Raw genomic sequence first — 27572 nt, forward strand, 5'->3', positions numbered from 1 at the left:
AACTCAGGTTCATGTGAGGAACTGACTTCATTCATCCCACATAAATATTTCTTCTTCCTTACAGGACACATTCTACCACTGCAACCATTAAGTTACTTGGAAGGCTTAGCTCTAAAAACCAGCCTGTCACATCCTTAATTCTGTAGCCTTTATCCCTTTCTGTTAAGGTAGGGAGAACATCACTAGCAGCCTGAAGAACGGCTTAGTAAATGTACTACCTCCTTATTTCTCATTTCCCATTTACATTTAAAACAAACCAGCCATCTCTAAAACTAACCTGTACTACATTAACTCACTATTCAGCATAAACAGCTACTGTAGCTGCTGAAGACATAGTCTATAGTTACATGATTCACTAAGTAAATGATGTATGCCTCTGCTCGGGGAAGGAAATGTTCCCTGTGACAAGTCTTGAGTCATGCTTTATGTGAAGAGATGAGGCTTGAGTTACTAGAATCAACTGTATGTCTTGACAAAAAACAGCAGAAAACTTACAAAGTGCAAAAAGAAAATATGTTTTACATCTTTCAATGTTCTAGTGAGTTAACATTGTGGTGAACTTGCTATTTTCCTTACTCTGGCTGCAAGAAATACCCAAATTATCACACCGTATCAGTGACTCCCGTTTTTGTTGCTAAACTCAACAAGACATTGCCACGCTTGCTTGGATTTCACTGTGTAAGCCACTGCCCACCAGCTCTCCCCAGCCTCCTTACCGCATCTCATCTGTCATGCCCCCCAGGAGCTCAGAACCACGGCCGCACGGACCAACTCTGAACAAGTATTTCACTCACGCCAAAGCCAGTCCAGGGCCCCTTTACCAGATTAAATCAAGTCACCACACCAGGCACAAAGCAGTGGGGCCAGTCTCACTCCTCAAACGTACTCTATAATGCTCGTATAAGTTCACTTCAGAAACCAACCCGTTAAGGTGACCCTACCTCACTTCATTTCTACACAAGCTGTCCCTGATCGGCTACTGCCACGCTGACCCAGCGCCCTCCCCCCGCCCGAGGCGCGGGCCGGGCCCTGCCTCGCCCCCTCAGCGCCCCGGCTCGCCGCCTGCCCGCCCGGCAGGGCCCAGCAGCCGCCTCCGGCAAAGAAGCGGAGGCCAGCCCCAGATCCAGCCCAGCCCAGCCCTCCACAACAACAGAGCAGGAGCCTCCAGCTCCCCTCCACGACCCCAGCCCACCCACACCGGCTCCCACCGCCGCTCCCCCCCCTCCATCACGCACCGCGCAGGCGCCACCGCCTCCGGCCGGGGCAGGTGGTACCGCGCATGCGCACAGCCGATAAGAGCGGGCCTGCCCTCCCGCTGCCAGCCTGCGCGTTGCTGGGCCCCGCCTTTCCCCGTTCTCTCCCGTGGCCAAGATGGCGGAGTACGACCTGACCACTAAGATCGCGCACTTCTTGGACCGGCACCTGGTCTTCCCGCTGCTGGAGTTCCTCTCCGTCAAGGAGGTGCGTGGCTTTCCCGGGGCGGGGGAGCCAGCCCGGCGCGGAGGGGCGGCAGGCGGCGCCGCCAGCGGCCGGTGCCTCCCGTGGGCCTGGGTGCGCCGTCGCCGTCTCCTTCCTGAGGCGCTGCGCGGCCTGGGCCCGGCCCGTGGGGCGGCGCGGGGCTCGCCTCCGAAGGGAGGAGCGCGGGGCTTCTGCGCCGCGTGGGGAGAGCGCCAGGCCCGTGGGCCTCCCTGTGGGCCTGCGGGAGCTGCTCCTCCCGCTGCTCGCTTGCGAGGCGGGGGCAGCTCCGCTCTCCCTTCCCCGTATTCGGGGCAGGGAACAGCAAAAGCTCTCCCTCGCAGCCACGGCTCATTGCCGGCCCGCTCCCGGGGGCCTGGGAGGCCCTGCGCCTCCTCTGCGGCCCTGTCACCCGTGCTGCCCCTCCGCCGCGGAGCTGCAGGGCGGGGCGCGTCCGTAGTGTTGCCAGTCAACCTTAATTTTAAACGTCGTCGCCACGAATTTATGTTTCGGCCAAGTGCAAGTCCCCTTCAGTGCTGTCCCTTGTTGGTCTTTTTATATACATTTTTAATTATTCTACTACGAAGAATCCAGTAATGTTGGAGACACTTTAGACTGAGCTCTCGTCAGTCTAAATTATCTGAAACGCTTGTCTGATCCGTTTTAAAATGGAAACAAAACGTGTAAAATTACATAAGCTTTGAACTTAAAAGAGATACTATTTTAGGCTTTGGGAATCAACCGATTATGCATGCGTATATTGAGACAACTTGACCTAAGCAGTGTTCTGTCTAGTGTATGGACTTCACTTGATGTCTGTCATCTTCAGGGCATTTTTAGTATTTTGGCATTTATAGATTAGCTCGAGTTAATTAAACAGTTATTATTGTAGTGTTACTCTTGAACAGCATAATGTTTGTAGTCAAATTAAACTTTTAGAGGTTCTGTGTCTGAGAGGTCCATGAATGTGGTGTGGTGAATTGCAATACAGCCTTCATGCAAATGTATACTCTAGTTTAGGCCCCCACCTATGTCTTGAAGACCTAATAGCAGTTTACAGCTCATGGCTAAATTATGGGGTAGGAACTTTAAAAACCAATTTGACAAGTTTAAAAAAAAACAAAAGCACCATCCAGTTATACAAGTTAAACTAAATTTGCTGTTATGCTATAGACCTAACAACGTATTTTAGATTAATCTGTGCTACAACTAAATTGTCAGTTTGATCTTGTGGATATCTTTTGAGATCCACCTTAAATTATTTGACTAGTCAGCACTGTTCAGCATGTTATTTTGTGGAAAGTGTTTACTGCTTTGAAAGGAAAATCTGACCAAGGTTTTATTTTTTTCAACATTTGTTTATACATACATAAATATATATATATATATAAAATTTTCAGAGATTTTTCATGTTGGATTCTTTTCCCATGAATTGTAATAGGAATTACTATTCCTTTAACAGGAGTAGTAATCTAAAATGCTATTTGTTTTCTAACTAGTTTTTGAAGTTCCTACATTCATAAATAGCAGGACCGTGGCTGGTATCTTGCTCAGACCGGAAGTGTGGAGAGGCTGTATAGTAAGCACGCTAAATGACCGAGCTGTGAGATCTTGCAAAACTATGAGATATGATGCTTAAAACTATTTGATTGGACAAAAATCCATAAATAAACGGTACTGTAAAGCTAACTACATAATACAAATTGGAAACTATTTAATAGTATTCAAGGAAATCTATTAATTGCTATTTCAGATATACAATGAAAAAGAGCTACTCCAAGGAAAACTGGATCTCCTTAGTGATACCAACATGGTGGATTTTGCTATGGATGTGTACAAAAATCTTTATTCTGATGAAATTCCACATGGTAAGTTGCTCATTTAGAAGTAAAATTTGTTCTACAACCTTTGTATCTGAAATAATAAATAGCTAGTGGTAACTTGCCTCTTACACTCAAAAACTAGAATACTGTTTAACTTTGGCCTTAACAAAAGGATGTGCAATACCAAAACAAATAGAATCCCCTAATCCTGGGAATTTTTGATTTGTCTGTCAGGAACTTAGTCTTTGAGTGATGTCTGCAGTATTTCAATGTTGACTTGGTTATTTCTAGCACTTTAAAGGTGTAGCCTAATACAGTTGCAGTTATTTTTCTTCTGTCAAAGTAAACACTTTTGCACAATGATTTGGGGTCGCTAAACTTTTTCTTTAAAGCATCCAGTATATTAAGGCTAGGTTTCCATTGTAAGTAATTCTGTTAATCTGACTGTCTCTGGCTGACTTCTAGACTTTGAGGAGATACAGGTGTCTTTGAAAACGCATGTTTTCCTCACTTCTGTCAACATATAAATTGCTGTTTCTGTAGAAGAAAATTATCGCAAGGAATATGAAATTCAACCTCTTACTATCTTCTCCATGATTTTCGAAACTTTCATGTTTGCTTCTTAAATTTCTATCTTCCTGAGGAGCATTTGAAGAGGGAGAGAAAACTGATATCTTGCTTTCCCTAGCTTTTATCCTTCACAGTGTTTCTGGCTTGTTTGTTTCAACCCCCTGCGCCTTCCCAGCCCCCCAGTTTCTTTTTTCTGGGTTGGTTTTTTGTTTTGGTGGTTTGTTTTCGTGTTTTGGGTTTTTTCCTTCTGACCCTCGTCTTTGAATATACACCTTCCTAGTTCTCCATCTCTTTCTTTTTGTTAAATTCATCATGTTTTTCTAAACTAGTGGGACTGTAGTCTGTCTTGCTTGCAGCTTAGGAGGAAGACACTCTGGTAAGTCAGGTAAGAAACGGTTGTAATGATAGCTTCACCTTCAGGTTACTTACCAGTTCTACCAATTAAAAAAGTAAGACCATCTCAGGGCTGTAGAAGTCTCAAAACTGAATAGGTTTTCCTCTTTATTGCCTTGCTCCAGCCTTTCTAAACTGTTGAAGAAGATTATTACTGTTAACAGTAGTAAAATGCTAAAGTAGTAAACAGCACAAGAAATAGCAGTCATAGCACCCTTTCACGAAGTTACTAGTCTAATGTCTTTAATACTCTGAGTACAGCCACTATGTGGTTGCTGTGTGTATAATTTCACAAGGTCATAGCTGCAAGTAAATTGAATGAATTTGGTCACTGGGGGAGCTCTGCCTTTGTATAGTCCAACAATTTCCATGATTGTAATGTTTTTCTTAAAATCTTAGGGATGTTTGAAAAGGGTATGTGTTGTTTGGCAGGATCTTTTTATATGATGACTTACTGTTGTTTGACCTGTGGCTTTTATTCTCAGTATAAAATTCACATATGGAGAGGTAATGCTTTAACACAGTTCAAGATGCTTGCTTATAAAGCTTTATCTGAAAAGGTCTTAACTTACTCTGAGATCTTTCTGGTATGTGTCATCTTCATGCATCAACACTTACCTGTCTGTACATACATTCTGATTCTTTGTGGAGTCACTGGCCTCATTGGAATATTATGCTGATGTGTTTGGTTTTTTTATTAAGACCTCACTGGTTTAAGTAATCAAAGCTAACTTCACTTACACTATTATACTTGGAAATGTCCCTAAACAATTTATAGTTGCTTTTCTCTTCTATTCCATGAGATCAACTTAAAATTACACAGCCAGCAGATGTCACAGAAAAATATTTTTGTACTCTTAGTAAGTCAGCTGAATGGTCTTTCATCTGTTTCTCCTTCCTCTTGTATAATATCAAGACTCATCTGAAGTTGGAGATAATTGTTCCCTATTGGAACACTTCCTATCAGGCAAGTAATTCTTAGATTTTGGTTGGGTCACCATTATGGTGTTAGCCACTTTGGACCTCCTTTACAAATATATATATAGTCAAATCACGAAAGAAGTGTCTAATAGGCTCACTGTGTCATTGAGCATCCTGGTGTGTGGCTCACTTTCATGGTTTCCTGCACACTGCTTTCCTGGGATTTGCTGTTGGCTTCTCTGATCCCATGTTTCTTGGCTCATATAGCCAGTCTCAGGGTGCTATGGTTTTTTCTTTAGCTTTTTTTAAGCATATAGACTTTCTGAATTTTATTTAAGTGTTCACTTTACTGCACTGGTAGCACTTGATGAGGAAGTTTGGGTCTGTAAAATAATCACCCTAATGCTGTTAGTTCTAGTTCCTCATGATTTTTCTTAAAAGGTTTAATATTCTAATTAAGAATGCATAGTGAACAAATCATAATTTTGTGGATTGAGCTGCTTTAAATTCTTTCTGTCGATTTTCAGTTATGTATTCTAAAACTGTGCTTTCAGAACCTGGCCAGTTAAGAGGAAAATCAAGCTTGTTGGTTTCACAGTACTGTCTACTTTTTTCCAAGTTCATTTGGAAAAAGTGAACTTACTTAAAAGCTTTTTTCTTGCTTATTGGAAGCCTGAAGATACCTTGTCTAATACAAACTCTGCTCCAGCTATACCTGCTCTCTGGTGGCTTAATTGGAACTCCACACTGAAGGAAAAGAACCAAATGTTCAAAGCTTTTTATTAAGCTAATGAATTGTTAGATACTTCTGGTTTTGTGACTTGACTGAGAGGACAAGTGAGGTAGGAACTGGAAGACATGTTCAAATGTGCTTATTAGCATCAGGTAATTACAGGTTGGCTTCTGTAAAAACTTAAGGTGTTACATTAAAATCTTTTTTTTGTGTGTATAGCTTTGCGTGAGAAGAGAACAACTGTTGTTGCACAGCTGAAGCAGCTTCAAGCTGAAACTGAACCTATTGTCAAGATGTTTGAGGATCCAGAGACTACGAGGCAAATGCAGTCCACTAGGTAATTTGTAACATAATTTCTCAGGACGGCTTGTTGGTACCTCTTTAGGTGTTGATAAGAATGCTCTCTGTAGTGACTGCAAAGAAAGATGTTTTTATTTCCATCCAGTATTTAAGTAGTGCTTGCGGTCAGGTAATTGGAATTACTGGACACAATTTACCCTTTTCAGTGCTTTTACCAGCTATGTATAAGGTATCTTTGTTCTTAATGTTCATGGATCAACTCAGGACAAGTGACAGTGATCATTCAGTACAGCCAAATCACAGCAAAGATCGGTTGTGGGGAGGTTGGGGGGCTTTTTTTGTTTCTTCTTTGAGGGGCATTGTTTGGGGGGTTTTGAGGAGAAATACAGGCTGAAGCAATTCAGATTCTCATTTCTAGGAGACCATCTGCCCTTTCTCCCTTTTCTACTTTCCACAGAGGATTATGGAGTGCTCTCTTCCTTAGTCTGGGAGGCCTGGTGGATAAGCAACCTTTCAGCCTGATAGCCCACATTTCTTTCAGGAGCCCTGTCCTTCCACTCTACCCTCCCTCACCCCCTGAACTGGCCAACTTCTTAGTGTATGGTAGTGCTCAGAATCTTAAGATGTATTCAATGTCTTCTCACTTTGCCTGTGGGAATAATTGAAGTAGAATGAATTTGTCTGTACATTATATCTAAGGACTGAGGGTTTTTTTATGGTTAAGCCTGAATTGGGCCCTGCAGGAAAGAGCTCAGCTGTAGCCATTGAGGAGGTAACTGTGTAACTTCAGCTGAGGGGTGGGTAGGTGTTTGTTTAGCATAAATCACTGCTTGTTGTCTTAAGAGTAATACCAACGTTTCCTATGTAGTAAATGTCTAACCGGCTCTGGGAAAATTAATTAGATCCCTTCAGCCTTACCCACTCTGAGATTTCAAATAGAGTGTACCACATCAGATAGAGCACTTACGGCTCAACTTGAATTTGAAAGTGAAGCCTGTACTTGGGTCAGTTGTTGGCAAGCTTTGTACAATCTACTCATACGGAAGGTTGTAACATTGTTTCTGGAATTTTCTTAGAACACTGAATGTGCAGACACTTTTGTTTTTTTTCTCTAGTCTGCAGAAATCTTTGTTGAGGTGTACCTTTGTTTGGGAACAACCCCTCTGAATAAAATGGATTCCTCAAAGGGGGAACTTGATTAGAATTCACTCCTTGTTTAAAGTGCAGATAATATTCTTTCTTCCTTTCCCTCCTTCGCCCAACTTGCTGAGAAACCTAATCAACCTTTTTGGCCTATGTTTTCTTCACTCTGTGCATTGTTTTCAGAATTTGTTATAGTCTAAGAACTTGGTCAGTGCAGAAATGGTGAGGTGCAATGTGTTGGGTCTCAACGCACACATGAAACAAGATGTCAGTAGAAATCATGAAATCTGTTAGCTTTCCAACACTGCAGAAAAAGCTTCTATTTTCTGTTTGATATCATCAGAATGTACTTAAGCTTCTGCTGTAAATAGTATTGTTAGGATAAGTAAGCCACCTTTGTATCTGACTTCAGCATGGATATTTATGTTGGATAATTATATCAAGTAAAGGAATTACATTTGCCTATGACTTGGGTGGGTATGCAAAGCCAGGAGCTACTTGTCAGTTTTTGGAAGTATAGCTTTGAAAGTGAAAGGCTCAGTTGCCATTAGTTAACTGCCTTAAAGTTATTAACTGGGACTACCTTTATTTTAATGAAAAGACTTCCTGATACTTTCATATCTCTGTGCAAATCTATTTGAACTTCTGATCAATACATATGTATCTTAATCAATTCTTGCTTTGCCTTTAGCCAGTTCTTATTAAAATATTTGGCCTAGGAAAAAGTTACCTTGTCGCAATTCTAATTACTAGCATTCTTTGGGAAATGTATTCTGTTACTTGGCCTTTGATTCACAGAAGTTGGTCAGTAGTACTTACTCCAAATAGGAAACACCCTGTTGGGAAGCAAGAGATGATCAGAAAGTCCTTGGGATATAACTTGCCGAATGCTATAAAACATTAGTCCTACTACTCATACGCAGCAAGCTTTGTTTCAGAACTGGTATATCACTTCAGGTTTTAAAATATCTGAAAACCTCAGAGCTCAGAAGTACTGGTTTGGGGTTATTGGCGCAACAGAAGTTTTAACGCAGATTATTGGGGTTATACAGTGATGGGGAGAATCAGGCTGAAAGGTGTCATTCTGTCTAGGCCTGAGCAGCATACTTTGGATAATAGAAGGCAACTCTTTGTTCTTTGGCTTTTGTGAATTTCTGCTGGTAATTTGGAATCTTGTATCAGGTTTAGAGCTGCATGTTATCAGGGGTTAAGGTCATGGGTTTTGGTCCATGACAGTGATGTTTGAAATATCAAAGCCTGGGAAATGGTAGATAATGTGTAAAGGAGACTTGGCAAGTGGAAGTTCTTTCAAGAATAAGCCAACACATCTCACTTTTTTACCATGCAGCTGTTAGAGGACACTGACTTTAAAATTATAGAAGAATAGTCAGTATTCCTCATCCTTGAAGTATCTTTCAGTGGAAGAAATGCATGAGATGATTTCATTGCTTCCACAAGTGTTACAGGGGATTGTCATTCTTGGCTACCTTGGCAATGTGCCATTTCCATTTAGGATCTTATACCATGAATTCCAATTAAACAAACTCACAGCTTTGCAGTCAGCTGACTTCACAATAAATGGTGAGACTTTCCCCTGCATACACTTTTACTGTATCTTTGTCCCAAGAGGAATTATAGCTTGATGCTCTCCTCTTCAGTTAAGTCTTGGGTACATATTATATCAGATATAATAAGTTCCATGAATTGTCCAAGTTGTCTTTACCACATGATTGAACTGTACATGTACAGAAGAGATGAAGTGGAGTGTATCTATGGGTACAGACGCATGCCCGTGGAGGTGGGGGGCTGGAGAGAAAAAAATTCTTTAATTCTTTCTGTATTGTAGGAGGGCAGTCCATAAAAACCAACTGCCAAATTGAAAATATATTTTCAGTTATGAATATGAATTAAACTATGTATATTAATTCAGTTGTGGTTCTTGTTGCTAGATGACTGCAGCAGAGTTTGAATGGAGTTCTTATTGCAAAGAAAAGCTGGCCTGCTAAAGTTTTGCTCTAAGAGCTGATCAAGATCCATTGCAGAGACTGGATAAAAAAAATTATTCACTAAGTTATTGTTTAAAAATAGGTAGCTAAAGGCCTGTGGTCATTAACATGGGACTTATTGGTGGTAGATAATTTCGTGCTTGCCTACTGGAGGCTTGAACTTTCCTTTGATCTAGATAATGCTGCTTGTCCTTTTATTATCCATGATGAATTAAAAAAAGCTTCAGAAACATGATCAGGTGTGAATTAGATGTTTAGAACTTAATAAGTATGATTTTTTTTTTTTTTTAGTTTTGTGTTCTGCTGGCATTTGCTGTGGTAGAAGTATTCTTGCTAACCACTGCGTCCTAGTGCTAACAGTGGGATAAGTTTGCTTTTTAATTCTATCTTACCTTAGCCTTTGCCACTTTTTTCCTGTCTCCTGTTCAATTCAAACTGCTTGGCTGGAGTAACTGCTGTGGAATTAGAATGTGAGTGTGGGAAGAGCTCTAAGTCAGAATTTAACTTTCATACTGAAAGCTAAGGCTGCTGTCAACTTTAAAACAACCTCCCACCCTTTCTGAACTCTAGTTATTGTTGCAGGTGATATTCTTTATTTAAAATTATAATGTTTTTAAGATTCTGAAACTTCTTCATGACACTTCAGGAATAATTTCTGCAGTTACTTTTGCACAACAGGCAGAGTATCACTTTAAATTTATACTTTATTTGGGTATTTTACTTCTAATGGCTAAAGGCTGTGTTGCATGGTAACAATCACTTTGCTTTGTCAAAACAGTGGTTTTTATCTCTTCATTATAGGGACGGTCGGATGCTGTTTGACTATTTAGCTGAGAAGCATGGTGTAAGTGTTTTTAATTCTTTTATCTGAATTTAGTTCTAAACATCTCCACCCAACCTCCCTCACAGCCCACAGCTTTGAGCAATCACGGACTAGCATTTTGGCCTGTCTCAAATCCACGTAGCTAACAGGCGGAATTCGTAATGCTGATGTACTTCATTTGAATGCCTCTGAACTCTTTTATACAAACAAAAATAAAGCTGGAACTTAATGTTAACTGCATCCTTGTAACTAAGATGTGCTTTACTTTGTAATAGAATTTCACCTTTTTTCCAGTATTGGTATAAAATTTAGTTCAGTGGCATGGATTAAGAGTGTAATAGTCTTCTATTGTCTTTCCTATGTACCCTGTCTTTCAAAGAACCTGAAGACTTCAAAGGTTACTTTACTATTAAAATTGGCTTGTAAGAGCATGTTTCTTTTTTCCTAGTGAAGAAAAGCTCTTTTTTTTTCCTTTTCAGTTTAGGCAGGAGTATCTAGATACCCTCTACAGGTATGCAAAATTCCAGTATGAATGTGGTAATTACTCAGGAGCTGCAGAATACCTCTACTTCTTTAGGGTTCTGGTAAGTTTTGGGTCTGTGTTGGTTTGGGGTTTTGCTTTGTGGTTGGTTTAGGGGTTTTTTCCAATTAAATACTTAGTCCAGTAAGTTCTCTGTATTCTTAAAATATAATACTTTTAGGTTTTTTAAGACAATTACTGTGTCCCAAAGAAAAGTTTGAAAATAATTGTTAATGACTATCACTGATTTGTCCAGCAACTCTTACTTTCATACTGAATTCAGAACCGTCCTTTAAATCTGTAGGTCTTGTGGTAGTATTTAATTACAGAATACTGCTTCTTTCCTCACTGAAAATGTGTCCTGGAAAAAATACTGAAAAAAAAAGAAGGGGGGGGGGGGCCAAAATGAATACTTGGGTTTGTGCACAAATGTAATCAACAGTACTGTAAAGCTTGCAGGTGGATTGAACATAATTGGTGGTAAAAGTAAACTGCCAGTTTCTTATCTGAACTCTCATCTGTCTTGTCTTGAATTTTGTGATGGATTTAAGAGAATAAATCATCTGCTTAGGAACTGTAAACAGCTTAAATGAGAATTCTAGAACCAGATCCATTGCCTCAGAAGCAACTCTTTTCATCTTGTTGTAATTCATATCATTTGTTAATGGTGGGAGTGAATTTTGAGAATGAAGATTTAGTGTCTTGTAGGAATCTCAACACAGTAAATTTATTGTTGGTGGTCAGTGAATGTGCCATTTCACTAAAGAATGGAAATTTAAGGTAACTGCTTGAAAATCCAGATACTGTAGCTAGAACAGCTGCAGTATCTAAAGGCAGTTATTGTGAATAACTGACTGTAATTATGAGATTTGGAACCAGCACAGTGCGCGTGAACCTCCTCAACTGAAAGTACCTGCTAAATTGGCACCTTGGATGCCTGGAAGATAATGACTTCTAAACTGTATCTCACAGATATGTGGAGTGATTGTTGAAAATACATAGTGGCTTATGTGTTGGGACTTGCTTCTTGATGTCTAATTTCTAGTCCATCTGAAAATATCCTTAACTCTCTGCAATGCTGCTAGAGTAAATAACAGTAAATCCTGTAATTAACTATAAAGAAGCAAAATTGAGAAATGTATCTTTAATCAGAGTAGGGTTTAAAGTAAGAATCAGTTGAGTTATTAGCCTAAAAGTTGATGATAAAGCTGACTTTCAGTATTACAGGTACATTCCATGTGCTGAGAGGGGAAATAAGTTACGTATGTAGGTTTGTGAGCAGCTGTCCTTGATTATTCTTGCTTTAATTCTGGGCTTAGCATGTTGTTCTTATGTCAAATAACACTTCAAAAAGTGAAGTGCTGGTTTTTGTGCTTGTGGTGTCTTGGTATAGGACTTCTGTTACTAATTCTGATGGGAGAAGGCTTGTTTAAAGTTCTGTGTGATGAAACATAACCTATGAAAGAACTATTGTAACTGATCGGAGAACAAAATTTGACACTGTGAATGACCTAGTGTAATTCATTCCTGTATAAAACTGACACAGGCTTGACCTTAGGACTACCTTTCCAGGAAATAAATTCACTACTACAAAACTGCAATTTTACTGGACACTTCTGTAAGAAGTATGCTTTTTGGCACACCATTACAGAATCACAGAATGGTAGGGGCTGGAAGGGACCTCTGGGAGATCATCATGTCCAACCCCCCTGCTTGAGCAGGGGGCACAGGACTGTGTCCAGGCAGGTTTTGAATGCCTCCAGGGAAGGAGATCCACAACCTCTCTGGGCAGCCTCTTCCACTGCTCTGGCACCCTCACAGGAAAGGAGTTTTTTCTCGTATTGAGGTGGAACTTCCTGTGTTCCAACTTGTGCCCATTGCTCCTTGTCCTGTCGTTGGGCACTATTGAAAAGAGCCTAGTCCCATCCTCTTGACACCCACCCGTTAGATACTTATAGGTATTTATGAGATCCCCCTCAGTCTTCCCTTGCCCAGGCTAAACAAACCCAGATCTCCCAGCCTTTCCTCATAAGGGAGATGCTCCAGTCCCCTGAGCATCTTGGTAGCTCTCTGCTGGCTTTGCTCAAGCAGTTCCCTGCCCTTCTTAAACTGGGGCTCAAAACTGGACACAGTACTCCAAATGTGGTCTCACCAGGGCAGAGTAGAAGAGGAGAATAACCTCTCTTGACCTGCTGACCACACTCCTTTTAATACATTCCAGGATACCATTGGCCTTCTTGGCCACAGGGGCACTTTGCTGGCTCAGGGTCAGCTTGTTGTCCACCAGCACTCCCAGGTCCTTCTCAGCAGAGCCACTTTCCAGTAGTTCAGTTTCCATTAGCAGAAAGAACTTTGAGTACTAGTGCTTTTAAGATGGTTTCCTATTTAAGTCATGATTTCTTTAGGAATCTGCTTTGTAATAAGCTTGGTTTAGTAGTTTTGAAACATTTTTATATGGTGCAGGGTGGGAAAAAAACCACACACACAAAACATAACAATCAACTAAATAAAGAAAACCAAACACCAACATAGAACCAGGATGTCATCTGGTGCTCAGCTGTTTCTTTGTTGTTTTTGTTTTTAAACTTAAACTGCATCAGTATGGAGCTTTGTCTTACTTTGGCAGGATTTTCTAGTTTCTATTTCAGACTTATTCCTTTTTTTTTTCCTTCTGTACCTAAACTGCTTTTTTAAAAGAAGTAGTTTGTTTGGAAGGATAGGACCATGCAAATTTGATATCTTGTAAACCAAAAATACTGCCATAAAGTATTTTTCTTATTTTTTAAAGTAAAGACTAATGAAAAATTAAGAGTAGTACTTTGCTGTTGTTGAAAATAGGTTCCAGCAACAGACAGAAATGCTTTGAGTTCTCTGTGGGGAAAACTGGCATCGGAAATTCTGATGCAGAATTGGGATGCAGCAATGGAAGATCTCACAAGACTAAAGGAGACGATAGATAATAATGTAAGTAAAATCTTGATCATGTTAGTGAGGTGAGAGGCTAGAGGTATTAGCATTCAAGTTTTATTACGAATCACTTGCAGTCTTGTTTAGTAGTTTACCACCTATTCAATAGGTATTTCTTTAATAGTGGGAGAGTCGAATGGTGCTCATGAAGAGATAGTGAAGCTTCCTTTATCAAATTACTTGTTTCCCTCTTAACACATCTGAAGATGTAGCTGAGAACTTTTAGGATATTTCCAATAAACAAAAAGTAGTCTCAAGGATGAGTTTGTGTTAAGGTATCATTGTGTGGAATTGTTTGCTGCTTAAATTTCAGTCAGTACTATGCATTTTCTGTAAAGAGTAAAATTCAGGTAACAACTATATTCACATGAAGAAAATAACACTTTTGAGAGAAAATGTAAGACGGCTTGTTTTTAGAAATAAAGTTGAGCCAATTCAGCTTCCTCACCAACTCCTGAATTCAGATGAGCACCAAGACCATGAAGGGAAAGAATGGGGCTGCAGTACTAATTCAGGGAAACTGAAGTGGTTAAAGGCCTCTCAGTCTTCTCTGCTCATGGGGCTTCAGTGGTCATATCTGAAATGTGAGAGTTTGTCTCCTGAACCAGAATCTTAACAAATTTTCTCCTCTAATATTCTCATCTTTATGAACCTGTATGGTTATAATAAACTATTAAATTTGACTTATTCATTAGACTCCAAGATTATTTTTTTAGTATAGAATCATAGTAGTTGTCATGCTCTTTGGGGTGATTATTATTTGCTATGTCAGTTCCTTCTCAAGATGTTGCTTTGCAATCTGAAGTGCTGCTGACATTTGGAGCTAATACAGATACTAAGAGCTGAATCCATACTTGTGCATTATTAGCTGGTTTAAATGAAGATAGTTACATTCTTATTTCTTGGCTGAAAGTGATTATGGTGTGTTCATCATTGTCTGAGAGTGTGGCAAAAAAGCTCTTGTGAGCCTTTAGAAAGGAAGAAAAATCAAAAACCTAGAGAGGCCAAGTAGTTCCTCAGATCTGAAGAGGGAATACAAGAAACTAAAATCAGGATTAAAAAGGGAAGTAATAACTTAGATTAGTATTGTGGTCTTTGGAGAACCAAAATCTATGGTCTTCCAATAAGAGAAGACAAACTTTTGTCAAACAATTTGGGATATAATATGGGAAAATTTATCTTGGTTATAACTTTCAGCAGATTTATCTTTAGCAGGTGACAGGTTAAAAAGCTGGAGGTCAAACTCAGCCTGAGAATAATAACAGTTAAAAGGAGCTGGTAGAAAATCACAAATTTCTGAACAATTACAGGTTTCCATGCATTAGTAGTTATGGAAACTGTCTGTGTTTTGTTTGACTTAAGCCAATGTTACCTTTTCTTTTAGTCTGTCAGCTCTCCACTGCAGTCCCTTCAGCAAAGAACATGGCTCATCCACTGGTCTTTGTTTGTGTTTTTTAATCATCCTAAAGGGAGAGACAACATCATTGACCTTTTTCTCTATCAACCACAGTAAGTTGTGTTGTGCTATGTTGGGGTCTTTAAATCAAAATGAAGGCAGGTGATGAATATGCAAGCTTGTTGAACTTTTTTCAGCCCAAAGCCTGAAACTGCTTAGAAGTTCTAATGATATTAACCCTTTGAATATTTTTTCCAAGGCTTTTTTCTTGAATTTCTGTGTATAATCTGTGTTTCTTCATGGTCATACTTCCCCTTGAAGAGAAGGGGTGGTGAAGTAGGAAGAACTGGCTCTTTTTTCTGGTTCTTAGGGGAGACGGAATAAGTGGTTTTGCTAGATTACTGACTTCTACCATATCTTTTTTTAGGGCTGTAGGGGAAGGTATTGTTCTCTTCTGATTTTACAAAACCTATTTGAGAAGGGTTCTTCAGGAAAATTTGAGAATGTAGTGTTTTCATTTTCAGCCATTTGTGAGAAGTCTGGCTTCTTATATGTAGATCTAGCAGTCTAGAACAGATTAACACTGAGAAATCAGTTAAGTTTTGCTCTCCTTCTAGTACCTGGTTGGAGGTAAAAGAATAGGAGAACAATACTGAAGAAAAGCCATTGAATTTTTTGCAAGATGAGCCCAGTAGACTCATAATTTGTAGCAGGCACTTTTGTCTCCGTTGTTTCATAGTGTATATGTTGGTTTGGTTTTTAATTTTAACTTATACTTCTCACTGGCAAATATGGGCTACTTTATTGGGCAGTTGAACAGGAAAGTTTCAGGCTCCAGTGACAATATGAGAAAGGATTTCCTGTAGTTCCATGTGCTCATGCAAACCCCTTGTGAATCAGTGTAGCTGACAGGTGTTGACCTGAACTTAGCATATGGACTGTTCTTCTGCAGTGCCCTCTTCTCCTCTCCCTAGTGCACTGCTGCCTTCTCTTCCCCTTGCTTCCCTTCCTCTTCCCCCGTCCCAAAAAGGTGACAACAAGGTTAACAAAAATAACTTATCCTTCTGTTTTTGAATAAATGGTCAGTTGTAAGCCTGGGCATTGTATTGCGTAAAAGGTGCATAAGCTGTTTATCATGAGTACTGTATTGATGCAAAATTGCATTATCTGAGCTTTACCTGTATTTTTTCTTTCTAGGTATCTCAATGCAATTCAGACAATGTGCCCACATATCCTCAGATATCTGACTACTGCGGTCATAACAAATAAGGATGTTCGAAAACGTAGGCAAGTGCTGAAAGATCTGGTCAAGGTTATTCAGCAGGTAAGGACTGAAATACCTGATACTGTCTGTCCTTCTTGACTGAGACTTCATAATAACTTTCTTCTAACAGTATGTCTGGTTTAGGACTTGTATATTTTGGTGCTCACTTGCTCTCATTGACCAAAGCCTTCATTGTGAACTAAAATGCGTGGGAGGATGGAAGAGTTTTTTTTCCTCCTTTCATGTCAACAAGCAATGAGTAAAATAGAATATGCACTCAATTTTACTTTATCTGTGTATGATGAAATGCAGAAAACTCAACAAGATATGTGAAATGGCTTCAGATATGATTCTTCTTTTTCAGCCATCCCTACAAGAAACTGTTGTATGAGTTAAGGGATCTTGTTTCAGTTTCAAAACCATTGAACTATGTGCATGTATTTAAAAGAAGGGTAGATGTGGAACTTGAGGATATGGTTTAGTGGTGGACTTGGCAGTGATAGGTTAGCGGTTGGACTTGATCTTAAGGGTCTTTTCCAACCTTAATGATTCTATGATTCTGTGTGTATTTTCAAGGAAATGCTTCTGTCACAGTTATGAGGATGGAGATATGGACAAGAGCAATAAAAGAATTGTGCTTGGTATCAGTCAAGGGGGTTATGGCAAAGATTCTGTATACAAGTTGCGTGCTGATTTCAAATAAAGCCATCATGCTTCAAACGTTTGTATTTAGAATAATATATATGTGGATAATAACCTATGATATATATGTGACAGTGCAGTTATTACAGGCTAGCAATCGATTAAGTCCACTTCAAGCATTGATGTAACTATGCAAACCAGTCAATGCAAAGATTGACTTTTAAGCATATCTTAATCAGTTTTTAAGAATTAGTGTTCACAAAAGAAGTAGCATAAGAAGCTATGAAGTAGTCGAAATGTTAAGACTCATCTTTTATGTTAAGCTAAAACCTGATTTTAGCATTAAACTTATGTAATACAAACTTCTAATGTTTGAAGTAAAGTAACACTTTACAGTTTTGGGATTTTTGCTTTTTGTTTTATCTTGTACAATTGGTATGAATAGAAAAAGATCACTAGGGTGTTCCTTTTGAAAATACAACTCTGTTGGCTTTGGTTTTGAAATATCTGGTAAGAGATTTATTTCTTAGTACTCTTCTACTCTGTACCATTCATTATATTGAATTATGAAGTGGTAGAGGCTTTACAGATTTGAAAGTGGGTCAGACAGGATAACTAGTGACTTGTCTACATAGGAAAAGCAAAGCACTGAATCAAGTGATTTGTCAAATATCATATGGTAGGCTGGTTACGAGCAGTTAAGAGATTGCTAATACTTGCAAGTGTTGAAATGATAGGTAAGTAATGTGTTGTTTATATCTATTAAATTTAAAAGGTGATTGATCCAAAACTGTTTTACATAGTGGATGTTAATTACAAGGTTAACAAGTACAATTTTGATGTAAAAAATATTTAGTTGTAAAACTGAATTTTAAACCTAAATAATGAGGCTGTAAATACAGTCCTTTGGGGAGGAAAGATAACTTGGGGGGGGCAGGCAGAATATTTTAGTAATTCCCTTAATCTGCTGATCTTACTGTATGCTACAGCAGATATTGACAGATATTGGGTGAAGCTGTCTGAAACTGTGCCTTAGAGACATATCGGAGGATGTTATAATTAGTCTTAATTTACACAGATGATGTATACAGGTCTAGTGTTTTTCCTGCCTTTTAATTGAGAAAGTTGAGAAATTCCTGTAATGCCAAAATATATTCAAGTACTTTTGTATATAGAAAGTAGTGTTATTTGTGTTAGCTATGTTGTTCATGTAAATCAAATGATCATTAAATTTGAAGTATGAATTGGCATTGGACTAGTCTTTTGAAATCAGAATTTAGGAAGACTATCCATCCGACTATGTTTTAAGAAATTTGGAGGTTTGATGCAGAACCAGGTCTAGAGACTGACTTCTTTTTTTAATGCAAAGATTGCAGCACTAAATATTGAAGGTGAAACTACACTTCAGATTGCTTACCCAGACTACTTGGGAAGGGGGGGGCACATTTGCACAGCTTTTATCAGAGGAATTGAGAAGTTTAACCTAAGCATTTTTTTAAGGTGATGTATGGACTTATTTCCAGTATTAAATCTTGTTTGAAGACTATAAGGAATAGTGACTCTGTGGCCTTGATTTCTAATATTGTTCCTAATATTTTTTGACAGGAGTCCTACACATACAGGGACCCTATCACAGAGTTTGTGGAATGCTTGTACGTTAATTTTGATTTTGATGGTGCACAGAAGAAGCTGAGAGAGTGTGAAACAGTAAGGCTTATTACACTTAAGACTCTTCTCTTAAATAAGGCGCTCTCAAATTCACAGTGGCCAGCTAATTTGTTTCAAGTGGTGTTTGATTCCATTGCTAATGTTCTGAGTTTTAAATTCATGGGGGTGGATTTTGGGGTGTGTGTTTTTGTTTTGTTTTTGACAACTCATTTTATATCACTTAGCACTTATGGGTAAGGATATAGCTTTAAAATTACATTTAGGCAGTTCTAGAAGATGATGTGAATTGGTAATCATGCATTTGGCTGAGCTTCAGATTTTCCATTAGTATTTGATAAGTACTTGAAGAAAAGCTTGGATTTGAGTTTGTTCTGAAAGACACTGCTTCCTGGAATTGTAGTGCTGAAAAGTAATGGGAAATAGCATTAGGATAGTTAGACACATAGGCTTGGAACATACTTAGTTAATCTGCTATGAACAGTTGAAGATACTGAACACTTGAATTGACTAGTGTAAAAGTATTTCTAATAGCTGAACCTTAGTACCAATTTTTATAGCCTCTGGTTTGGCTTTCCTTTCTTTGATATTAGTCACCTAATTGTTAAATCAGAAGGCTTTTAATCATCTTCACTGCACAGGGCTGGCAGTCTTGTAATCGGAAATCTATAGGTACACTTGCACTACTAAATAAGCTGGCTTGCATGGTAAGGTCAATGCTGATGAAACTGCAGTGAGAGGAGAATGCTACAATACAAGGGGAGAGTTAGGTTTTATGCGTTGGAGGGATCTTCAGTAGAATTGTGACAGCAGTAGACCTTGTTCTCTTCTTGAGTCAAACCTCAGTGATTGTGTTAGCATGTGATTTTTAATTTAGCAAGCTGCAGAACAAAGTTTCTACTAAATATGTAGCTTTTTCCTCCACATCTTGGAATATACCAAGGACTATTTTTAGGTTAACTGTTCACTGATCTTACAGATGGTGTCTACCAGTAGATTACTACTTCCATGACTTCTCAGTGTTCCCTTCTCCTTACACTTGCAGGTGCTTGTGAATGATTTCTTCTTAGTGGCGTGCCTTGAGGACTTCATTGAGAATGCCCGTCTCTTTATATTTGAGACTTTTTGTCGCATCCATCAATGTATCAGCATTGGGTAAGATAACTTCTTAATATAGCAGTTCAGAAAAATCAGTCATGGGTGACTGACAAACAGTGTAAATGTCAGTAAAATATTCCATCATCAGATAAAAAACAAATAATTAACTAAAATCCAATTGGATAGCTGTCTTTCTACTTTTATAGCTCTAATGTGATCTACTTAAATGACAACAATCATATTTTAACGTTGAATTCTTGTGGTTAACTTTAAAACAACTGATCTCTACCATCCCTACCGGCAAACAAACACTGCCTTCAAGCTAAAATTTTCTCATGGTGTCAAGTTAAATCTCTACTGAATTTAATGGGAACTTTCATACTCAGTGTCACTGAAGTCCACGTGCCTTAATTTGGAGCTCAATTCCACACATTGATATAGAGTGGTAATACTAAGTAAATACAAATCGCAAATACAGCAGTTGCTTAAATTTATTTATTTAGTAGATATGGATACCTGTGTCTGTCTCATAGGTATGTTCCTTGAAAATAAGTAGAATTGTATTGCTTTTTTCATTAATTAAATAGAAAACAATAGATCTTATTCCCTGTGGCACAAAGTGAGAGATCTGTCTGTAAGAAAACGATGTTCTTACTAGCAAGGATGTCTGTCACTTACTCAAATTAATTTTGTAATAGCAGACTTCTCAAATGGATCAGCTCTGATGCCTCTATTGTAAAAACTAAGCAGGAAGATGTTGTTATGCATGCTTGAGATCCCTTTCTACTTGGCCTTTGCCCTGTTCCCCATATTTCCACATCCTTTAAATTAAAAAGGAAAAAACTGAAGTGAAAAAACTCTGCATGCTATAAAAATCTCAATGGTAAAGAACAGTGCAGAGATCCTTGACACGGCAGAAACCAAGGCTGTTAAATCGATCAAGTTCAATGGAGTCTTGTTACCAGCTTGCATCCAGAGCAAATGTGTGCATCTGGTCCTCTGAGGAAGCAATTTAACGCTGCTTGATTTCAAAAGAAAAGGACCTGAGAGAAAATTGTCTTAGTTTTGCAAGCTCATTGAAAGGGTTGCTTTTTTTCATGGATATGTATAGTTGGAGAGACGACAAAGATTCTTATTACTTTAATCTCTGGTCACTGGGTGACACACTTCTCTTCAATGCATTTGGAAAATTTTTCACCCTTTGTATCAGCTTAAAATAGTCAATGACTTCAATGTAAAAGGCAAACACTGAATTTAAGCATTTTAATTGGCTGTGGTGTATCGTTTTAAGTCTAGTCATAATAGTAAACTGAATTAGATGCTGTGAACAAAACTTTTCCATACTTAATGTTCACTTTTATAAGGGGGCTAATACTTTATCTAAAATCACTTTAAGCGGATCATTGCACACTTAGGTATAAAGGGGTTTTGAATAAGTATTTAGAAGAAAAAATGTAAAGTTCTCTTGGGTTTTATATTACCCAGAAACTCATTCCTAATAGTGCCTTGCTATTTCCTATAAATGATGTTTAGTACTGTGAATACTGTGCATATTCAAGCAGAAGTTTTCAATGGAACTAGATTTTTAAGCTTTTTAACTAAAGACTAGGTGTCTTTCTGAGAAGTCTGCTTCTCTGATCTGGCTCCAGTCAATGAGCAGAGAGTCCGGAGGATGTATCTTAAGTATGGTTCAAGTCTTTCTGTCAAAGGATACTGATAAACTGTGGTTAACATACCAGTGATTCATTACAGCAAAAATAGTAAGCTTTATTTAACAAATCAAGGTGTTTCGTAGGTGGCTGTCATGTCTTTTTTAGTGTTTATTTTAGAGTTTATATTTTTTGTGCCATATGTGGTATTTCAACCTCAAGTGTGGTAAATATTGTGTTGGCTCTCCCTGTTACGTGTCAGTGATTCATAAATATAGGTAGAAGTCTTTATAAGCATTATGGTGTGTTCTGAGGCAAGTGATAGACTTTGATTTGAGACACATATTTCAGATTGACTGGATATTCCTACCATGGATCACTTCAGGTAATTGCATGTGGAATCAATCGTCAGTAATGAGATTCTTTTCAATAGGTTGTTGTGTTTCAAATGATGGATATAAGCCTTAAATGTCTGTGCAAGCTGTAACAATCATTAGATTTGGGCTTAAGTGTGGTGCATAAGTATTTCTTAGTGCATTTCAGACTTACTTTTGAGGAAATTAGCCAGCTGAAATGCTTTTAATTAAATGTTTGAGTTCTTGCATTTCTTTGTCCACACGTGATTTCCACTGCTGTTCCTGGAGTTGAAAACTAGTTGGTTGTACCACAGTGCTTGATAAGTACTGTTTAACTATTTGGAACAAACTGGAAAACAATTAGTGGGAAATCTGCTATTCCTTATGTGAAATGGAAAATAGATGGCTCATTTAATGTTTTTTTTAACTACTTACATCTGTTAGGCAGCTGACTTCTTTCCAAAAGATGTAGTTGCTTTATCAGTTTTAACTTAAAATTTATACATCCCAAATCATACTGCAATTAGTTTACTGCTTGAAATACCATATTTACTAGGGAGTAATAGATGAAATTAATTCACAGTGTGTTTTGGTTAGTTTAATATGCCTGTATTTAATCGAAGAGCTGAATATGCTTCATTCTTTTCTATATTTTTTTCTTCTGTGTGCAGTACAGGATAGGCTTATTCATATATGAAGTTGTATGGAATTCAGTAAACTTGGCTTTTAAGCAAAGGAAAACTTAGATAACCGTTGCCCTAGCATGACCCAAATAAGTGCATCTTATAAAACAGAGGGACAGAAATAATCTAAAGAACTATTTTCAAAACTATTGTTGGGAAACTACCCTTTGAAATCACAACAGTGCTAATCTAGAATACAACTTTTCTTGCTTCCATTCCTTAGTATTAATGGTGTCTAATAGGTGTTTGTGCATTTGAACGTGTCACTATTACTTCAACTGGTAAACATGTATGGGTCTAAGCTGCAGTTTGTATCTCTTGAGAGTATTAGATGCCTGTTTTAACAATGCAGTGGGAGAATAGTGTTGTTTGCTACATAATTGTAATCAGGATAGATCTTCAGTACTTTTGCTCAGGAAGGATGGAGAAAGTTTTTCTGGACATGTGTTGCTTTACCAGGCAAGTTCCTCCATGTTATACATCCACGTACTTTGGGTGGTGGTGGCTGCCTCAGTGTGGCCTGCAAGGAGACCCTGGAATGGAATCTACTTGCTACAAGTGCAGGAATAGGGTCATCTTTTGCATCAAAGGTGTGTCAAAATTTTAGGTTTTTAGTAGATATCTGTATTTCACTAAAAGGTAGTTGTTACTTGATAACTTTTTATTTAATGTTAAAATTTTAAAGCCATGTAAATATCAAAGCTAGAAGTTCAGATAAAATAAGTTTTTTATCACTTCTTACCCTGCTATTTTCATTCTACGATTTGTAAGTTTTACAAATGCAGGTGCAGGAAAAAATACCTGTACAGAGTTGTGTTTAGTTCTGTCATGTAGCTGCATATCTGCTTATGTTTGGTCATACAACCTTTAATTTATTGCAAGGCCACCTCTGAGCTAGTAAAATTTAGACGTAACAGGAAAAAGTAGACTTACCTGCTAGGTGGTATAAAGCACTCTGTAGTTTTTGGCTTGGAATGACTCTCTAGAAGCCTGTGCCCTCTTCCCCCCCAAGTACATGGGGACTTTAGGTTACCGGAAGAGAAAAATATAGGTGCTGTAGGTTGAAAGGGACCTCTGGAAGTCACTTGTTTAACCCCATGCACCCAGCTGCACCTCTGAGCAGGACCCACTGCAGTGTTCCATTGTGCTACTTAAGGCCTTGTCTAGTTCATTCTTGACTCCCTCCAAGGGTGGAGGTTCCATGCTTTAATCCTAAAGGTAGGTTGCTTAATCCCTAGTGTAGTAGCAGTAACCATTCTTGTGGTATCCTGGTGGAGGAGTTACTATATCTGGATACTACTGATGCTTCTAAGAGAGCAATACAAGAATTCCACTTTACATGCACACACCCCACCTGATGTTCTTTCAGTTTGAAATTTTTTAGTTTTAAGTCAGGTGCTTAACATCACTGTTTCAAAGGTAGTAAAGCAATTTGTAGCTTCTTCCTGTTGAAATATGTCTTACTCTGTCTAGGTGACTGATAATTCCACAAAATGGCTTCTATTGTCTTAACTTGTCTGCCTTCACTCTCTAAAACTGCTAGTTCAACTGCATTTTAGCAGTTCTAGTGGAAACAGTAGCAACTGTGGTTGGTTGGATTTCACTTCCCCTTGCCTTGCGAAACTCCAGATAGTTTGACTGTGTTGTTTCACTGCAGTGAGTTCAGTGTAAGTCCAGTATTTTAAGTTACCTTTTTCATCTGTTTGCCTCAGTTCTTGTTTGTCTCTGACAAAAATGGAATTTACTTTTAGAGTTGGGGGAAGGGTGAGAGATCAAGAACACGTAGGAGAAAACACCATATAAAGACTATATAGATTGTCCAGCTAGGTAGATGAGTTAATAATTGATATGTTAAAGTGTTTACTTGATACTGATAATCATCAGAGGGAAATCACTCTTTGAGGTGGAGAAAAATACGTTTAAGATCCCATGAAATGGTGAGAAATTGACATCTTGTGGAATTCAGTGTAGCCAACTGGCTTTTTGGTCATGTCGGTAGCCCTTACCTCATGTTTGTTACCTTAGTCTGAAAGCTGATGTAAGAACGAGTGTTACAAATGTCCTGTATGAGCCAACTGCCAGCAGGAGGCTAAAGGAGTTGGCTGGAAAGCCACAGAAAATGCCATCAGAAGGAATTATTCCTGGACAAGAGTGCTTGCTTCATTAAGAATGTTCCTTTATCTGTCTTCCCCCACCATCCCTCCTTGAAACTGCAAGAAGTTTGAGCATAGTATATCTGTCACATCTTCTGTACCAAACTGTCTCATGGCTCTTGTTCCTGAAACTTCAGGGTGAAGTTTATTGCTAAATGAGCTACTGAGAGATACTTTCCTGGACTAATCGGTCTAGATTTTTGAGACTGCTGGCTGGATTTAAATAAGAAATAAAAGCAATTCAGTTGTTCTCTTTATAATGATGGTTGCTGTTTTATGTTGTGTTGAGATTACTTAATGAAAATTTTCCAAAGAATGTTCATGTAGGTAAGGTGTAATAGGAATATATAAAAATTGTGCAGGTCAAGATTTAAGTGGAAGATGTAGTTCAGAGTGAGTAAGTATAGACTTTCAGGATGTTAATTCCTTGCTCACAATGACCCAGTGTAAAGCAGTGGGCGTGGGAGATGTGCAGGAGTCCATGTTTGTAAGCTGTAAAGTAATTTCAGTCAAATGAACATATGCTTCCCAGATCTGTGGTATTTATTGAATCAAAGTTTTGGCCTGTTCCAAACTTTGTGTTGGTTTAACTTGTATTCATAGTCCCATGTCATGTTTACCGACATCAGAGGGATTCTGTTTCACCTGCTGGTATGTCTCTTATCTTTAGTATGTTGGCAGATAAACTAAATATGACTCCAGAAGAAGCGGAAAGATGGATTGTCAATCTAATTCGAAATGCACGATTAGATGCCAAATTGGATTCAAAGCTGGTAAGAACATAGATGGATCCAAGTGAATTTCTTGAATTTTTCATTGAATTTCTTGTACCTTACTCAGGAACAGCAAATTCAAATTTCTGCTGTGGTGGGTTGGTTTTTTTTCTTCTTTACCCATAAAGCGGATCTTAATTTTTTTCTGTTTTGATCCTGTGTGTAGGTGATTTTTAAAAGCTCTGGAAGCAGAGCATTAAATTAAAGGCATATGCATTCTGAGTGACTGTTAAATATGCTCTGTCTTCCCTGTGTTTTAGGGCCATGTAGTCATGGGCAACAATGCAGTCTCACCTTATCAACAAGTGATTGAAAAGACCAAAAGCCTGTCTTTTCGTAGTCAAATGTTGGCTATGAACATTGAGAAGAAATTGAATCAGAGTGGTAGATCTGAGGTTAGTATCAGTTACACTTCTCTAAATTCCTGCTTTTTTTGTGAGATATATTTAAGTATAATTCTTTACCTGTTCCTTAATTCATCAGATGTACCTAGTTCTAGTTCTCACACTAGGAAAAAGGTTGATTTTCTTATGCTGAGTATTAGACAGTGATTCTTGTCTTCCTCTCTCCTCTCATGTCACCATTAGGTATTCTTTTTTTGTTGTGTGACTAGGTGTGCTTCTGTCATTTGATTCTCTAATTCCTTCAAATGGTCTTCTTCACTGCCTGAAAAGGGCTGATTCTGAAGGGTGACATTAATTAAAGGAGTTGTACTACTTTTTTTTCGAATGGGTTGTACTTGAAAAGCATCTGTAGCTGTGTGTATGTAGTACTGAAAAAAAATGAATGATGCTTAAGACTGAAATGTGAAGGAGGAGCTGTGTAAAACGCATATCATGCAGTACTAGAGAACATAATTAAGTCAGCCAGCGGCTTAAGTAGAAGCAGAGAAAATAAGAAAGTTGGCAAGATCATCTGGCTTTGCTTCTGTCCACCTTACAGTATAGGAAGCTTTGAGGGAGAATAACAGTGTAAGGTGGATGACTGAGGTCCACTAAGGACGCAGCCATACATACTTAGACAAAAAAACCTACCAAAGCACCTGTTACAAAACACTAAAAAATTTAAGTTCGTTTATTGGACTTCCTCACTACTTGGCTGAAATATCAATGGAAGTTGGACAAGCAGTGGTGCATTAATGTATCCCATTAAACGGAAGTTGTATGAAACTTATGTGACATTATTTTAAAAAAATGTAGCTGCCAAATTATTTTTGTATTGTGGAATCATCTAGAACTTTCCTTTCTGAGACTACTAGCTTGGGGAGCTCAGGCTGTACAACTTAACTGCAGCAAGTATATTTGCTATATCAACACTTGCTGTAAACTTAGAGTATCCTTCACTAAGTAACAGTATACTCACTTCATAGCCATATATCAGTATTATTACAAATTTATAACTTCTCATAAATTTCAGTAACCAACAGATAGTAATTTCTTTTCTACTAATCCTTATTTATTTATTTTTAGGCACCTAACTGGGCTACTCAAGACTCTGGCTTCTATTGAAATACTTCTCCAGAGGGGGGGAAAATCAGTTTTCATTTGACTAAAAAGTACATATATGTGTAACTTTTTTGAGACAAGGTAATTATGTGTTACATGTTAACATTATTTGAATAAAATTGGCTAATTTTAACAGTCTGTGCATCTCTTAAATACTTAATTATGTTGTGTAGGGGCTTTTTAACATAATATTGTTCTGAGCATTTTTGAATCACAGCTTGTAAAATTTAGAATGTTAATTCTGTTAGATTTGTTTGTACCAAAGGTTGCTATTGCACTCAGAGCTGTCTGAGTTTGGAAGTGGAGAATTACAACTATTTATTATCTATTGAAAATGTCACATTTAAAAAAGTGGATGGTACAAACAAATGGATCCCCACTGAACATTTGGCCAAACTAAAATCTCTTTCTGCATTTCCATGCAGAAGTTTTTGTTTGTCACAGAAGCAGCTCAGTGAAGTGAAAGCATGTGCAGCCTACACCTTTTATGAAACCTAATGTAATTACATGCAGAATAATGTGGGTAGACCTGTGTGCTCATGCTTCAGAATTTTTCCTGTTCTAAATCTCATTTTTAATCTTGCCTGGTCTTGGAAGCTTTCTGGAGCAGAGATTTTTGTTTCAGGGGGAAAAAGTTTTTCAGAAGGTCTGGCTAGTGAGCTGGATGTGGTTTAAAGCTTTTTATTTTGACATCTGAAGTTCTTCAGATTTATGAAGCAACAAAACCCTGTATT

The 27572-nt window shown here is 38.3% G+C and overlaps 1 protein-coding gene across 1 annotated transcript; it reads left to right on the forward strand.

Moving 5' to 3' along the window:
- The first annotated feature begins 1301 nt into the window (after positions 1-1301).
- Positions 1302-26971, forward strand: EIF3E (eukaryotic translation initiation factor 3 subunit E). Its single transcript, XM_064442232.1, has 13 exons — positions 1302-1461; positions 3209-3323; positions 6115-6232; positions 10146-10188; positions 10647-10751; positions 13526-13651; positions 15039-15163; positions 16248-16374; positions 18562-18663; positions 19667-19776; positions 25231-25333; positions 25594-25728; positions 26803-26971. The coding sequence occupies exons 1-13, from the start codon at positions 1372-1374 to the stop codon at positions 26839-26841; spliced, it is 1338 nt and encodes a 445-aa protein (XP_064298302.1). The 5' UTR covers positions 1302-1371; the 3' UTR covers positions 26842-26971.
- Positions 26972-27572: the final 601 nt, after the last annotated feature.

Source organism: Phalacrocorax carbo, chromosome 2, assembly GCF_963921805.1.
Source record: "Phalacrocorax carbo chromosome 2, bPhaCar2.1, whole genome shotgun sequence".
NCBI classification, from domain to species: Eukaryota; Metazoa; Chordata; class Aves; order Suliformes; family Phalacrocoracidae; genus Phalacrocorax; species Phalacrocorax carbo.

Excerpts from the sequence above, each read along its gene's own strand:
- EIF3E (XM_064442232.1), top strand. The coding sequence starts at position 1,372 with ATGGCGGAGTACGACCTGACCACTAAGATCGCGCACTTCTTGGACCGG. Across the intron at positions 15,164-16,247 it reads CTTTTTCTCTATCAACCACA|GTATCTCAATGCAATTCAGA; the intron begins GTAAGTTGTGTT and ends TTTTCTTTCTAG. Across the intron at positions 16,375-18,561 it reads TGGTCAAGGTTATTCAGCAG|GAGTCCTACACATACAGGGA; the intron begins GTAAGGACTGAA and ends ATTTTTTGACAG.